Source organism: Nelumbo nucifera, chromosome 7 (assembly GCF_055504915.1).
Source record: "Nelumbo nucifera cultivar China Antique chromosome 7, China Antique-T2T, whole genome shotgun sequence".
Classification (NCBI taxonomy): Eukaryota; Viridiplantae; Streptophyta; class Magnoliopsida; order Proteales; family Nelumbonaceae; genus Nelumbo; species Nelumbo nucifera.
Window position 1 is genome coordinate 9236086 of NC_142655.1, and position 14945 is coordinate 9251030.

A 14945-nucleotide genomic window follows, 5' to 3' on the forward strand; every position below is an offset into this window, starting at 1 on the left:
GTGGATTTGATTACTTCCCAAGGAAATTTCTACTTTTGCTAAGAGTAAAATCATTTTCATTGTCTCCACAAACAAATCATGGAAGTAGGGGATCTACACACAGCCCAGCAAACGCAAACACTTCAAAAAGTAACCCACTTCAGAACCTAGGAAATTGGCTTAACCCTCCAACTATTCATTCTTAAAATTGAGAAACACCACCTGCTTTTGCTAAGATTAACCCTCAACCATGATACATATTTAGAAAACATTGGATGGTAGCTCTATATTACAGACAGGATATATAGGGTAACCACACAAAAAAAGAAGGCTTTGATGTGTGCCCACCCCAGAATCCCAAGCCTAGCCAACCATCTCATAAGTCCTAGACCTTCTCTTTTGGTGTCAAGTCCCTCACTTGAAGCTAGTTGACTGACCTCTTAGCCCACCCCATGCTTGAACAAGTCTTGGAACCAGAGAGGAAGAAGAGAAAGAGAATGCTCAAAGAAGGTGCTACAGGATATTTTGTATTTTATTTATCTTTTAGAAGGTAGATTAAATGGCGAGTAGGATCAGGGTTGTTCTACGGATTGAGTAAGATCAGTGTTACTTCTCTTTCTTGAAATAGATATTTAATAAGTAAAATGAACTTTATTAATTTCTTGTAAGCAGTACAAGCATGAGGCATGAGATGAGACCTCTCTCATAATATTTAATAGTTACAACTTACACCTCTTTCTTTAAATGGCTGTATTCTCTTTCATTGGAAGTTAGTGATTGAATGAAGTTTGAATGAAATTGGTTTCCCTCCCTCTCTCTCTAAATTTCTTCTCCTTCCTGAAACTTTTTCAAGGTGCAGCAGTATACCCCTTCCTCAATAAGCATAATGCACCATAGCAGATCTGCAAATTCAAAAATGGGAAGAGCATATTTGTTTAGCTTTAGCTCCATTTCCACATGATTTTTGTAGCATGGGGGTATGTATGAGCTAAGAAGGCAGCATACTTCATTTCCTTTCTGATGAGAAACTGTGAAAAACTGCACGTCTGTACAATACTCATTACCTTTAATATGGTTAGCCATGGATAATCACCTATATAGTCTCAATTACAATTCCCTCCTTTGGGTATTAGACGCCAAAACATCTGATTCCTTGTTGCCCATTGTATGGCCAGACCATCTGCAAAATTCTTTGCAGACCAAGACACCCATTTGATACATACTCTCATCTCCTTCACCAGTTGTTGAATCTGCCAAAAAGCATGTCCATACATCCAAAGATCCCTCCTGATTTTTCTCTAGCCATGCTGTAATGACACATGAATTCACCTTCAATGATGAGGTTCCTACAGTTCGGTAATTTTGTGTTTTGCCCATCTCAAGCCCCTGTAGTACAGTTTTCAAATCTACCTTTTTTTCTGAAGGATAAAGAAAAAGAAATTTTATTAAAATGAAAAGGAGTTACAGATCAATTCTACTCTCGTTGAATCGCCTTCCCCTATGGGACCAGAAAACAGGGAGAGTATATATTTCCTTCACTATTTCTGAATACTCCCCAACCTTAGAGATTCCTTTCTTATCCAAGTTGCAACCATCAAGATTCAGATGCTGTACTTCATTTTAACATGAGTTTGATGCACATATCCATGATCACTGTCTCAGTTAAGGAGTTCTCAGGATTAGTCTACTTAGCTTTGGGCTTGGCACTTTTTTTTTTTTTTTGCTTTTTCTTTGATAGATGGCTTGGCAGATAATCTTACAATTGATTCTTCTTAGACAATATCCTTTCGACAAACCAACACAAGTGACTATAGTAAGTATTCCTAATCTTTTTCTATGACAGTGAAATTATAATGTTTCTTTTTTTCTAGTTTTTTATTTTTCTTTAAAAAGATACAGCTAAAATATTTCCTGACACATTGAACATAAGTAAACCATTTCAAAGATCTTCTAGAACCATTGCATACAAGTGCTACATGGAATATACTATCCTAACCTTTGGGTAATTCCCATCAAGAGCTATTGCTACACTGCAATCTGCAATAGCATCAGTAATTTGGCCCAGAGCTTGGTATGCCGCTGCTCGATTGCAAATACAGATTGCGGCAAAAGGACGTGATTCAACATTGCATGATAAAGCAGCAGTATAATGTTCAACTGCTTCTGAATGCCTTCCTGATTGAAATGCTTCATTTCCGGCAGCCTGCAGTCAAGAAAAAAAAGTCATTACGAGGAATATTTTAAATCCTAAACCCATTCAGTTTTGCAGCAGCAGTACCAAAAAATAAAATAGATAAAGTGAGCTTATGTATAAACAAATATGGATGGGCAGGAAATATTAACTGCATGAACAAAGTACGCTATTCAACTTATTCCCAGTAAACAAGTATCACTTTCTGGCAAGAACATCATGCATATAAAACATGTAAGCAATCATATGTAACTAGACCACACCTAGACCTTGTAGTAACTAGGTGACTTGTGAAATGTGTGAGGAGAGACGGTGTATTAACTAGCCAATGGTGCTGGGAACAAAAACAAAACCAATATAAGAGAAAGGAAGAAAAGGACATATGTGACAAGGTCACCTTGTAATCTTAATAAATAGAGATAAAGGAATCAGTACCAAGGGAGTATATACCTGCACATTGAACATAATACTGCCTGATTTGGTTTAGTCAGTGTTTTAAAAGCGCAAGGTGCAAGGGCCAATTTGTGCCCGAGGTGCAAGGTGAGGTATGCACCTTTTTGAAGCAAGGCGCAAAAATACAAAAAAATGCTAAAAATAAAATAAAAAATCAGAAAATTCAAAAAAATGCTAAAAATAAAAAAAATATATTATACATAATATTAATAAAAAATATAAACTTAAATTTTAAAACTAATGTTTTAAAAAACCTATTATCTAAAATTAAAATACATAAACATAACATGTAAAGCGTATTCAAATGAAAATTTAAAAATAAAATCAAACATATAAAACATTTTCAAGCATGTAAGTAGGATGGAGGTCTAGGCATTGGGAATGTAAGGAAGAGAAACTTGCCTCTACTAGGGAAATGGCTGTGGAGATTTTCATTGGAAAAGGAAAAACTGTGGGCTAAGAAAAACTGTTTTATAAAATCATTTCAATTATCAAAAAAAAAAGAAAAACTGTGGGCTAAGATAATATGTAGTATTCACGGGCTTGCGGAGAATGGATGGGACTCTGGGATTTTGGCTAGGACTACAAGGGCATCACCTTGGAAAGAAATCCAAGCTATTCCACCTTTATTTTCTCCTTGGATCAGGTATGACTTGCACTCAGGTAATCCCATTAAGTTTTGGGAACATGTTTAGGTTGGGGATTCTCCTTTGAAAGACCAATTTCTAGCCCTCTTTGCTATCTCCACCTTCATTTTTTGGCCAGAACTACAAGGGCATCACCTTGGAAAGCAATCCAAGCTATTCCACCTTTATTTTCTCCTTGGATCAAGTATGACTTGCACTCAGGTAACCCCATTAAGTTTTGGGAACATGTTTAGGTTGGGGATTCTCCTTTGAAAGACCAATTTCTAGCCCTCTTTGCTATCTCCACCTTCAAAAATGAACCACTTACCACTTTCCTTGTACCCTCGAACTCAACCTCTGGGTTTGGATGGAACTTGGGTTTTAGAAGAGTTCTCAAGGACACATAATTGGATACTACCTTAACTCTCATGTCCATAGTCCATTCTTGATGGGGTTTTCTTGGAGCCTACAAAAACAAATAGTAGGACTTGGACTCTTTCTCCTTCAAGTTCCTTTACTTGTGCCTCCTTTAAAGCCCTAATACAACCGGCTGTTCCTATTGGCTTTTCATTCCCTACTAAAGAAGTGTGGTGTCAACCTATCCCTCTAAAGGTTGGGAGTTTCTATTGGGAAGCTTTCCTAGAAAGAGTCAACACAGGTGATTTGCTTCAAAGAAAAAGACCCAATAGATGTTTATCTCCTCACTGATGTGTTCTTTGTAAAGCTGTTGGTGAGTCTGCGCACCACTTACTAATATCCTGTCATTTTGCAAAAAAAAAAAAAAATGGGAATGGTTTGCTTCTTTGTTTGGGTGTAGGTGGACTTCCCTAATGAATATGCAAAGCTTGTTTACTTCATCTTCTTTCAACTGCCCAACAAAAAGGTCAAGGATCATGTGGAGATGTCTTAAAGTTGTTGTTTGTTGGACTATATGGGAAGAAAGAAACTCATGGATTTTTTTAGAAAAGGAGAGAAGTTTGGAAACCATGCTAGAATTGATCCATATAAGGGTAATACATTGGTTGAAAACAGTGGATTTCTTCACAGATTTTTCAACAGATGATTTGTTAAGAAAATGGAAAGAAATTGCAAGTTCAACCTCAGTTAAGAAGACCTCGAACCCCAACTGGAACCCTCCACCTCTTGGATTTATCAAACTTAATTTCCACACAAAAAATAATGATTTTATAATTTTAATTGCCATTTAAGAAGATATTTTATTAAGATGAATGAATGAACAACATTAGCAAATAGGGGGTTCTCGGAGCTTTGGTGAGCGAGCAAAGTGAGCAAATAAAGACATGCTTCTTGGGCTTGCCTTGAGGGGTGTGGTTGGGGGTCCAAGGGTGGAGCCCCCAGCCCAGCTACTAGGTTAAAAAAAAAACGTAAATTTTTCAAAAGGTGCATGCCTGGACTAAGGCGCAAGGCGCATCAGGTTTTGAACCTAGGAACTGGGCAAGGTGCCTACCCTAAAATGCACCTCGCCTGCGCGCCTTTTAAATCACTAGGTTTAGTTCAAGAACTTCAGTCATTCTATGAGACCCTTGCAGGTACAAACTCCCTCCCCACACCCACACCCCCTAGCCCCACCCTCCTAAAAAGAAGGGACAAGGAAAATAGAAAAATAGCCCTCAGTGCCGGCTGGTTTATAGCACACTTGCATTTAGTCAGACATATTGTTTTTCCTGGTATATATAGTAGAATCGGACAGTAGTGAGTTCTCTCACTGCACCAAAAGGTATACAAGAAGAGATATTTCACTGCATCACACAATAACACAAGGCCATCTCACATCCAATATGTTAGACCCAAGTCCCAAGCTATTTTATTTAATAGAAGAAATGATATTAAAACACCCATCTGGACAACTAAAACATGATGAAATCAAAACAGACAAGAAAAAAGGCCTAATAGGAGGGTAACTCGTAAAAAAAGTAGCATAATTATGATGCCACAACAGCATCCTGTGAAACAACCATGGTTTATGTTGCTGAAGACTACTTTTTTCTAGTATTAAAAGACAATAGTACTTTTTAAGAGGTGACCTTCCTTTATGGTTCCATAACCAGAAATATAGGTTAGCTAACAAATTTTGCCTCTTTCCTTTATAATATTTCAGAAAAACAGAATGAACCTAATCACCTACCAACAAAATGTTATCTATATTTGAAAAATAAAGCCAGATATACAGTCTTGTATGAAACTGGAAGACTTGTGTATCAGTTAATGTCAAGATTTCAAACTGATTCTCATGATATAGAAATAAAATAAAGCATGGCATATATGGGTCAAACATAAAGATAACAAGACTAAGAACATCTTAAACTATATTAGTTTGCATTGCAATTATAAAAATGTCAATGAACTGAAAGATGCTTATGCATTGACTGGCAATACCTTATGACGTAATAGTTCACGCACAGTAATAGCCAATGACATTAATGAGTCTGGGCTCTTGCCTCCATTCCTGGAATTATTTGTAAATTAGAAACCTCAAGTGCATATAATGAAGAACATCCTGCTTCAACTTAACAATAGAAAATACTACTATAACAATATGAAATTTTTATTACTTTTCAGTAACAGATTCTGCTTGCTCTTGCTTCTCAAGAAAATCAAGGGCCTCTTCAAGCTTTCCGGAATAAAAGTAGGACTTGGAAATCAAGCGCCATCTCCAAAGCTTTGCAGGAGAGTACTCTGTGCTTTCAGAGCCATCCATGTTTTCTGGCTGGCCATCAGCACTTTCTGTGGCAGAATTCTTCTCTGCAGAATCAAGGGTCTGCTCACACAGCTGAATCACCTCATCATACTTCCGAAGCTGTTATATTTCCAAAAGTAAATCAATGGCAGGGCCAAGTTTTCCAATGAACAAATAAGTGGTTGAATAACAGATAATTAGATTCCAAAACTAATGAGCTAGATTAACGAAAATGTAAACAAGGAACCCTCAGCTCTGTGGAGAAGACTAATTGAAGCAAAATATGGTTCAAGGAACAGATATTGGGACCTGGGGATGATGAATTCTTCATATGGTTGTGCCATGTATGTGACAAGGAATGGAATATGTTAACTTCTGGAGTGACAGCTGGTCTACAGAGAGGCCTCTGAAGGAGATTTTTCCTGCTCTTTTTGATATTGCAGTAAATAAAGACCTCAATGTTATTGGAAAATTCCACTTTGTGCAGAAGTCATAAGCTATTTAAAAATATAGGCTTCAATTCCTTTTTTGTACATGAAAATCTTTTTGTAAAGCAGGATTGAGGGGTATAGAGCTGCCAGGGCAGAATCTATGTAGTCCCTGTGTACATCATCTATTTGTACAAGTTTGGTTTATTAATACAAACATACTTTACTTTCTTTCAAAAGTAAAATGACAGTATTGTGTAGTGCCCCCTGTTTAGAAGAAGCTTGAATGATTGGGAAGTTGAATCCCTAATGGAGCCAATGCAGCTGTTGTATACTTCTGACTTGAAAAGAAACCAGGGTGATAAGAGAGAATGGATACGGGAACGGTATAAAAAATTCTCAGTCAGATGTATAACAATTTACTTACTAATTGTCATAGCTCATTCCCAAGTACGAAAGTGTGGCATACTGCTATTCCCTCCAAAATCTCTTTTCTTATGTAGGTGGCAGCCTTAGAAATGCCTAACTACTGAGAATCTCATGAAAAAGGGAATGGTAGTAGATAGTCTGAACTGTAGATTCTGAAACATCTGCATTGAAACATCAGATCATATATTTCTTCATTACAGATTTGTTGCAGAATCATGGAATAGAGTGTGAGGCATTTTTGGACTTCAAGGTTGTTTTCCAGAAACAGTTCTGCAGTTTTTGAAGGCCTAGGACTTCAGAGTAGCAAGAGAAAAGGGTAGTTTGGAGCATAATTCCAGTGGCAATAACATTGGGTTTATGGGAGGAAAGAAACGTTCAGATGTTTTTTTACTCGCATGGTTGGGCAATAACTCTTCATTCAAAGGAAGACCTTTTAGCAGTTTTTTTAGTTACTCAGATGTCATTTTTTGTGATCAGGTATAATGAGTTTAAATGTTTAATATTTCTTTTTGTATATTCCCCAATGTACAGTCTCCTGTTGTACATGGATTTTCTTTTTTGCTGTTAATATAAGTTATACCATACCGGTTCCAAAAAAAAAGGCTTTACAGTAATGAATTTTCTATGTAGTGAGTTAAAAGCAGCACAGACCCTTAAGAGAGACTCTGCCTTCATTTCCATTAATTTCTCCGAGTATGGACTCATTGACAAACCCTCAGAAATTATTTCCAATGCATTTTCCGCATCACTAGATGTTCTCCTTTGCAAGAGTTCAGTAGAACGATCCATATGCTCAGCCACTTTCTGCCATTCAGAAATGTTAAATAAAAGTCAATCACTACACCATTTCACCTATTGGCAAAGCCTACAGTACTAGAAAAGGAAAAAAAAAAAAGCAGAAAGAAGCACCACATCACTAGAACAAAAAAGGATAAGAGCTCAGCTCCAAAATAAAAGGCTTCATTAACTATAACTATATTCCGTAGTAGACAGAACAATACCAAAAAGGTCACATTCCATTCCTTCTTTTTTGTTGGTAACAGTTTGAGAATTTTATTGCCAAAAAAGACAGAAAAAACATGCTTCGATAACTATAACTACACACCTTACTAGCCAGAATAATACTAAAAGAACATTTTTCATTACTTTTTTTGTTGATAACAGTTCAAGAATTTTATTTCCAAAAACAACATAGAAGAAACATGCCTAGCTATTGTCAGAATGCATGCATAGAATACATAAAAAGGACCAGAATCCAGCATTCTTTATATTTCAATTGTCTACCCTCCAAGTCAGACCCCCAATATAGACCAATTCCATTAGCCACTTTGCTTCCCTTACAAGAGAAATCAACAGGGGAATTTAAAACTCCCAAGGATGCATTTCATTGAGATGATCAACCTAGATCTCAAGGATCTTTCCCCCTTCCATGCCGTGGGTATATATTCAAGGAACGAATCTTTCACCCTTTAACTATCCAATTACAACCTTTGGATCCCCTCCTACATCAACCACCCAGCCGAAGAGGACACAAGAATTTGGCTTTGGGAGGAAGATGGTATTTTTTTCTTCAAAATCCTTCTTCAAGAGACTAAACAACAAAGTATGGACTTAGGTAATACTAAAGTATTGCCGCAGACTAGCCACAGTAACAGGACTATAGGCTCAACGGTAGTCTGGTTAATAGCACTTGTCTAAGGAGGACCACAGAGTCGCAGACACTCTTTAACACTCAGACCTGAACCACAGATACTCTTTGTGGGATGCAAAACAAAGTAAATAAAGCATGTTGTGTTCTAGAGAGAAAATAACTAAAAAGGTTGTGCACGACAGATGCGTATGGGAATCAGAGTGAATATGCTCCATGCATCACAGCCTGACACGTATCCTCATCAGAGCAACCTAGGGACTAGAGCCCTTAACCACCTAAGCAATATTCTAGAATTTTTTATCCTGCCCATGCACAAAGCGAACCCCCACTTCATCTATAAATAGTAGGATTTATGACATGAAAGAGGGTCATTTTTTTGAGTCATTTGATACCTTTGGAGTTAGATTGTCACCAGTGACCTAACCCTAGAGTTCCTTCAGCTCCAACTGTTCTATCATTCTGAGTAGTTGAGCATTCTAGCCCTAGCATCATTCCGTCCTTTATTCCCGAAGAATTCTATTCTCATCTTCCAATCCAGTCTCGTCCCTAATGCCTTGTTCTTCCCAGCATTCTACACTCTAACTCTAGAATTTGGACCATCTCTGCAGTGCCATACCTACACCAAGTTCCAACTTTTGGTATAGAGATGTTCCTCCCAAATTTCTTAAATGTTGTGGATCATTGTACTGGATAAATGTTTCACAGTGGATAACCTAAATGGGAGAGATATAGGTCTTCCAGATACCTCTTAACTTTTGTGTTTTATGCAACTGAGAGGCAGAAACTCCAAACCATTTGTTCCTTCACTACAATCTAGCCACGGTTTTATGGAGCTGTCTTTTAGGGGCCTTTCATGTGAATTTATGCTTTCCAGGGAAGAAGAAGAAGTTGTTGGGTAGCAGCTTAGCTTTAGCCAGAACTAGAGAATGGAATTCATATTATGATTCAAAAAGAAATAAAAGTACAACTTCGCCCCTGATTGGTAACATGACCTTATGCAACAAAAAAAAAGGCCCAATAACTCAAGGCCCAGAAATAAACTTATAACATAAACATAAGGCCTACAAAGGGTTCAGCTCTTACAACACTCCCCCTCAAGCTAAGCATAGAAATCCATCATGCCCCGCTTGCCAAGTAGTCCATGAAATTTCACCGAAGGCAGGTCTTTAGTGATGCAAGTTGCATCTCGAAAGGTATGGGAATACACAATTCACCTAAAACAATTCTATCCCTTACAAAATGCCTATCAACCTTGATGTGTTTGGTTCTGTCAAGTTGTACTGGATTAATTGCAATGTTAATTGCAGCCTTGTTGTCACAATATAGCTTTAGAGGACTATCAACCCTTATTACCAATTCACCAAGTAAAATCCAAAGCCACAATAGTCCTGCAACACCATGAGCCATTGCCCTATATTCAGCCAACACTTGATCTTGCAACTACATTGTGCATCTTACTCCTCCAAGTAACCAAGTTTCCTCGAACAAAGGTACAATAGCTAGACATAGAATTTCTATCACCCATGGAACCTGCCCAATCAGCATTAGTGAAAGCTTTAACCTCAAGTTTGTTATGCTTCTTGAACAAGAATCCCTTTCCGAGACAAGTTTTTAAGTATCTAAGAATTCTCTAAACAACCTCTATGTGTGGAACCTTGGGTGCATGCATAAATTGACTCACCACATGAACATCATAAGCTATATTTGGCCTAGTAAGAGACAAATAAAATAGTTTTCCTATAAACCATGATTTTGTCCATTGATATATGCATATAACTTCTTTGGACCTTAAAACCTCAATTCCAAGAAAGTACCTAAGATGGCCCAAATCTTTGATTTCAAACTATGATGCTAAGAACTTCAGTCTCGTTATCTCTTCTGGATCATTCCCAATGATGACCATGTCATCCACATACACTACGAGAGCAATAAGATTTTTGCCTTGCCTCTTTATAAATAATGTATGATCAGCACCACTCTGAATGTTCTTCATGGCTCCACAAAGCCTTTCAAACCAAGCATGGGGAGACTACTTTAGCCCATATAGAGCCTTCTTTAGTCTGCATACTTTCCCTTGGAAGTCATGCCTAAGATGAGGATTCCTGAACACTTCTCATGTAATTCCCCATTTAAGAATGTGTTCTTTACATCTATTTGGAGTAATTCCCAAGCGTAATTTGCTACCAGGGACAACAGGATGTAAAGTGTTCAGCTTTACAAATGGGGCAAAAGTCTTCTTGTAGTCAATTCCTTCTTTCTATGTGAACCCTTTTGCTACCAACCAGACATTGCACCTTTTCACAATACCATCTGCTCTAATGCTTCATAGTAAAGACCCATTTAAATCCCACTGTACTCTTTCCTTTTGGTAGATCTACTAATTCCTAAGTTTTGACTTTCACTAAGGCCATCATTTCTTCATTCATTGCCTCACTCCATTTAGAATCATTTATAAAGTATCTGGAAGGAAACATATTTGGCAATAGGATGTCTAGTAGTGCAAGAACAAATTGGTTTACAAAGTGCAATCGGAAGGTCTAAATCAGAAATCAAAGAAGAAACACGAGCACTAGAATTACCTGGATCAACAGGATCAGATTGATTGGAGTCTAGTCGGTTGACATCACAAGCTAGAGGATCCCTTTTTCTCTTCCTATAGAATGTTTTCAGCTCCTTCTGTTGATTGAGATTAGTGTTACCATTCCTAACATCATCTCCTTCATCAGAATCATTAGTAGGAGTAGTCCCATCAGCTTCATCTAGGCAAGTACTAGAGCTAGAAAGGTCAGGAGTAGAAGGTGGAGGGCTAGAAGATGAACAAGAGGTGGCACAAAGAATGAAGGAGAAGAAGAAGAATCCTCTTCCACCCCACTAGTCTCCCCCTGAAGAGAATTTTCGGAAGACTGAAAGTAAGATTGAGATTCATGGAAGACAAAATCCTTGGTTACAAATTTTCTGCCAAAAACAGGATCATAACACTTGAACCCCTTCTGTGTAGAAGAATGCCCCAGAAAGACACCCCAAATAGCCCTAGGATACAATTTAGTTTATGATGGATCCTTGACATGGACATAACAAACACACCACCCCAACACTTTGAGAGGCAAAGAAAAATCATTTTGAGTAGGACACAAAACAGAGAAAGGAGTTTCCCTATCCAACACCCTAGAGGGCACATCCTATTTATCAGTTATAAAGTTGAAAGAACTACCCGAGACACATACTTCTTAGGTACCTTGTGCCAAAATAATAATGCCCTTGCAGTTTCCAAAAGGTATCTATTCTTTCTCTCAACAACCCCATTCTATTGGGGAGTATAAACTCATGAAGACTGATGAAGTTCACATCCTTCTTCTAAGAAGATATTGAAGGAACCTTTAAAATATTCAGCTGCATTGTCAAAGTGAAACTGTTGATTCTTTTACTAAACTGTGTCTCGACCATCTTATAGAAAAGCATTATTGTCTATCTATGGTACATTAGCACAACATTTCAACAAATATATCCAAGTGCATTGTGAATAGTGATCGACAAAACTAATAAAATCACGATAGACATCCATAGAAGCATGGGGTGAAGGGCCTGAAACGTCAAAGTGAACCAAATCAAAAGGAGCACAAATTTTATTATCTAAAACTGAACATGTAGTTCTACATTCTTCCGTCCTTTCCTTCCTTCCTTCCTTCCTTCCATTCTTCCTTTCTTTCTTTCTCAACCAACAACCACAGATGTCTCTCTTTTCTCATAAAAGACTAAAAGAGTAATGATATATTTGCCCTAATTTTCCAATCTAATCAAAACCACTTGAACCATTCAACCCGGATGGTTGAACTGCTGACCCGAAAACCGATGGCCACAGTGGTTCCATTTGAGGGTCGGTTTTTAAAACCTTGCTAGAAACAACATTTTCAATAAAGAAAAGGACAAATGACCCAGCCCAGCATGCCACAAATGCAACCTAGTAAGGGACTCCTAATTGTTGCTACCACTGAATGAAGATGTATGCAGGGTCGAACTAATATCTTCATTGAAATAATATAGGCCTCCAGCTTTGTGGCTGACCGCTCCCAATCATTCTCTTCGTCAATCTGTCCTAAAAGATACAATGAGTAAGAGAAAAAGTTATACTGCAATTCAAATTATTAGTAAGCTTAGAAACAGATAACAGGTTTGAAGCAAAATTAGGAACATGCAGAACTGACTTAAGAGAGAGATCATCACTGAGGTTCACCTCCCCCTTACCATAAATAGTGGAGAAGGAACTATCAGCTACTCTCACCTTATCTTGGCCAGGAATTAAATGATAAGAAGTACCCGAATCAATAATCTAATAGTTGGGATTGAATGGAGCTAGTAACACTATGGAAAAAGGCAGTACTTGCTTTAGCAAAAGAAGATAAAGGAATGGAGTTGCTTCTAAACCGAGTCATAGCCCAACTAAGAATTTCGACCTCATCAGCCATAAGGTCCAAGAGGGCTCCAAAAGTAGAGGAACTAGTGGTCTGACCCGTTAGGGAAGCAGTAACCATATATGAATTCTTCTGCCATCAGCAATATTAGACATAGCCGTATTTCCCCTTACACCCGTCCTTTTTGTGGCATCTTTTATTTTCTTAATTCAGCTGGTTTCAGGTGTGGATGAAGAATCCAACATGTCTCTTTAGTGTATTTTTCACCTCCGCAATTAGAACACTTACGGTGCTTCTTATCAGCCCCCTTCCCTCCCTTTGGAGCTGAGGATACAAGGGCAGAATGCTCCAACTGTTGCAACTAATTATCTACCTACATCTCCTTTCTTCTCATCTCTTCATTTATCACAAGATAGTAAACATGTTGGAGATCTAGGAGTTCATCTCTACCCAAAATCTGTGATCTTATCCCTTCATATATTGGATCCAACCTTGCTAAGAATTTAAAAGCTTGGCCTTCTTCTGTTTGCTTGTCATACTTCTATTTATCACTAGTTCTATTGCAGTAAATCACAAAATGATGATCATGTTCTTCCCATAATCCCTCTAGAGTAGCAAAGTACATAGCCACAGACATATCTCCTTGCTACAGAACAGCATGTCTTGAATCAGTCTATATATTCTCGCATTATTTTTGTGCTGTCCACAAGTCTTAGTGACCTTCTCCCAGATTTTAAAGGCTGCTGAGAAGTGCTGGAGAGTTCTGGCCACCCTTGGAGTCATGAATGCTAGCAGCCAGGACATAACCATAGCATTTTCTCTACACCAAGCTAGGTATTCATCATCATCCACTTTAGGCTCCTTTTTTCATTAATATATCCCAAAAGTCCATTTCCAGTTATGACTAAATTGGCTGAAACAGATCAGTCTCTGAAATTATATTAATCCAATAAAACACTAGTAATCTGTAATCGCTGCATGCTGGCAACTTCAATATTAGAAACCCCCCAACAGACCGATTGTTCTTGGAAGACACTTCCTCTACAGCTGCTGTATCTGAAACTGAAGACATCTCTTTAAGAACAAATACCTTACAAACCACTTCTCACAAAACACCCTGGAGTTCTTATGCTCTTGAGGAATACTCCTGCAACAGCCAACAGAAATCTGAACCCTAAATCTAGAGTTAAGTTAAAACTAGGACTATCTAGTTAGTCCTTATGGACCTGTTCTGGACAGATCTCCTTAGTAGCTGAATGGCTACAGGCTTCAAATAGTGTCTAGTAGGAAATATGTCTAGGTAGAAAAACTCCCCTTGGTCCATACACCCAAAGGGAAACCCTAGGAGCAAGTCAATGAGTTATACCTGTCCTAGGTCACTCCAAACAGCAAACAGAAAAAAGAGGAGTGAAGAGAGGAAAAAAAAAAAAGATAAACAGCAGGTCGAACGAAGAAAGATCTCCAATGCTCTGATACCATGTTTGCTAACCTGAAAAGAAGATTTGGAGAGAAGGGAGGAAAAGAAGAAGAAGAAGAAGAAAAGAGTTGTTGGGCAGCAGCTTAGCTTCAGCCAGCCCTAGAGAATGGAATTTATATCAAGATTCAAAAAGGGATAAAAGTACAACTCTGCGCCTGATTAGTAATAAAACAGGCCCAATAACTTAAGGCCCAGAAATAACTTATAACATAAACATAAGGCCCACGCAGGGTTCAGCTCTTACAACACTATGGAATGAAAGAAACCTGTGCATTTTCAAGAATAAAGGCACACTTGAAGATGATCTCTTAGGGCTTGTTCGTTTGCTCTGACGTCTGACATCTGAAAGTGCAATAATTACATTAAGAGGTATATTGGTATTGGTGAACTTTTCTTTCCTCTGAACTTTGAATGCAGAGAATGTTGTTCTGAATTCTGAAAATTGTCAAGTGTCCATTTTAACCCCATATATGAGAACTTTTGTTTGCCTTTTGGGATTATCATTAGAAAACAAAAAGTTGTAAGATTCCACTTTAAGAGATAAGAGATAAGTAGAAACAAACACTCATTTTCCTCTTAGAGTTATAAGATTCCTCTTAAGAGA

The 14945-nt window shown here is 37.9% G+C and overlaps 1 protein-coding gene across 1 annotated transcript in view; it reads right to left on the bottom strand.

Annotated features, from left to right (window-relative positions):
• Nucleotides 1–14945, bottom strand: part of LOC104613456 (uncharacterized) — a 31633-nt gene that overhangs the window by 7248 nt on the left and 9440 nt on the right. Inside the window, exons 4-7 of the mRNA XM_010281282.3 lie at nt 7456–7608; nt 5823–6067; nt 5647–5716; nt 1976–2182 (exon numbers count right to left, since the gene is read on the bottom strand). Coding sequence (XP_010279584.1) covers nt 1976–2182; nt 5647–5716; nt 5823–6067; nt 7456–7608 — 675 coding nt within the window. The remainder of the gene's footprint in view (nt 1–1975; nt 2183–5646; nt 5717–5822; nt 6068–7455; nt 7609–14945) is intronic.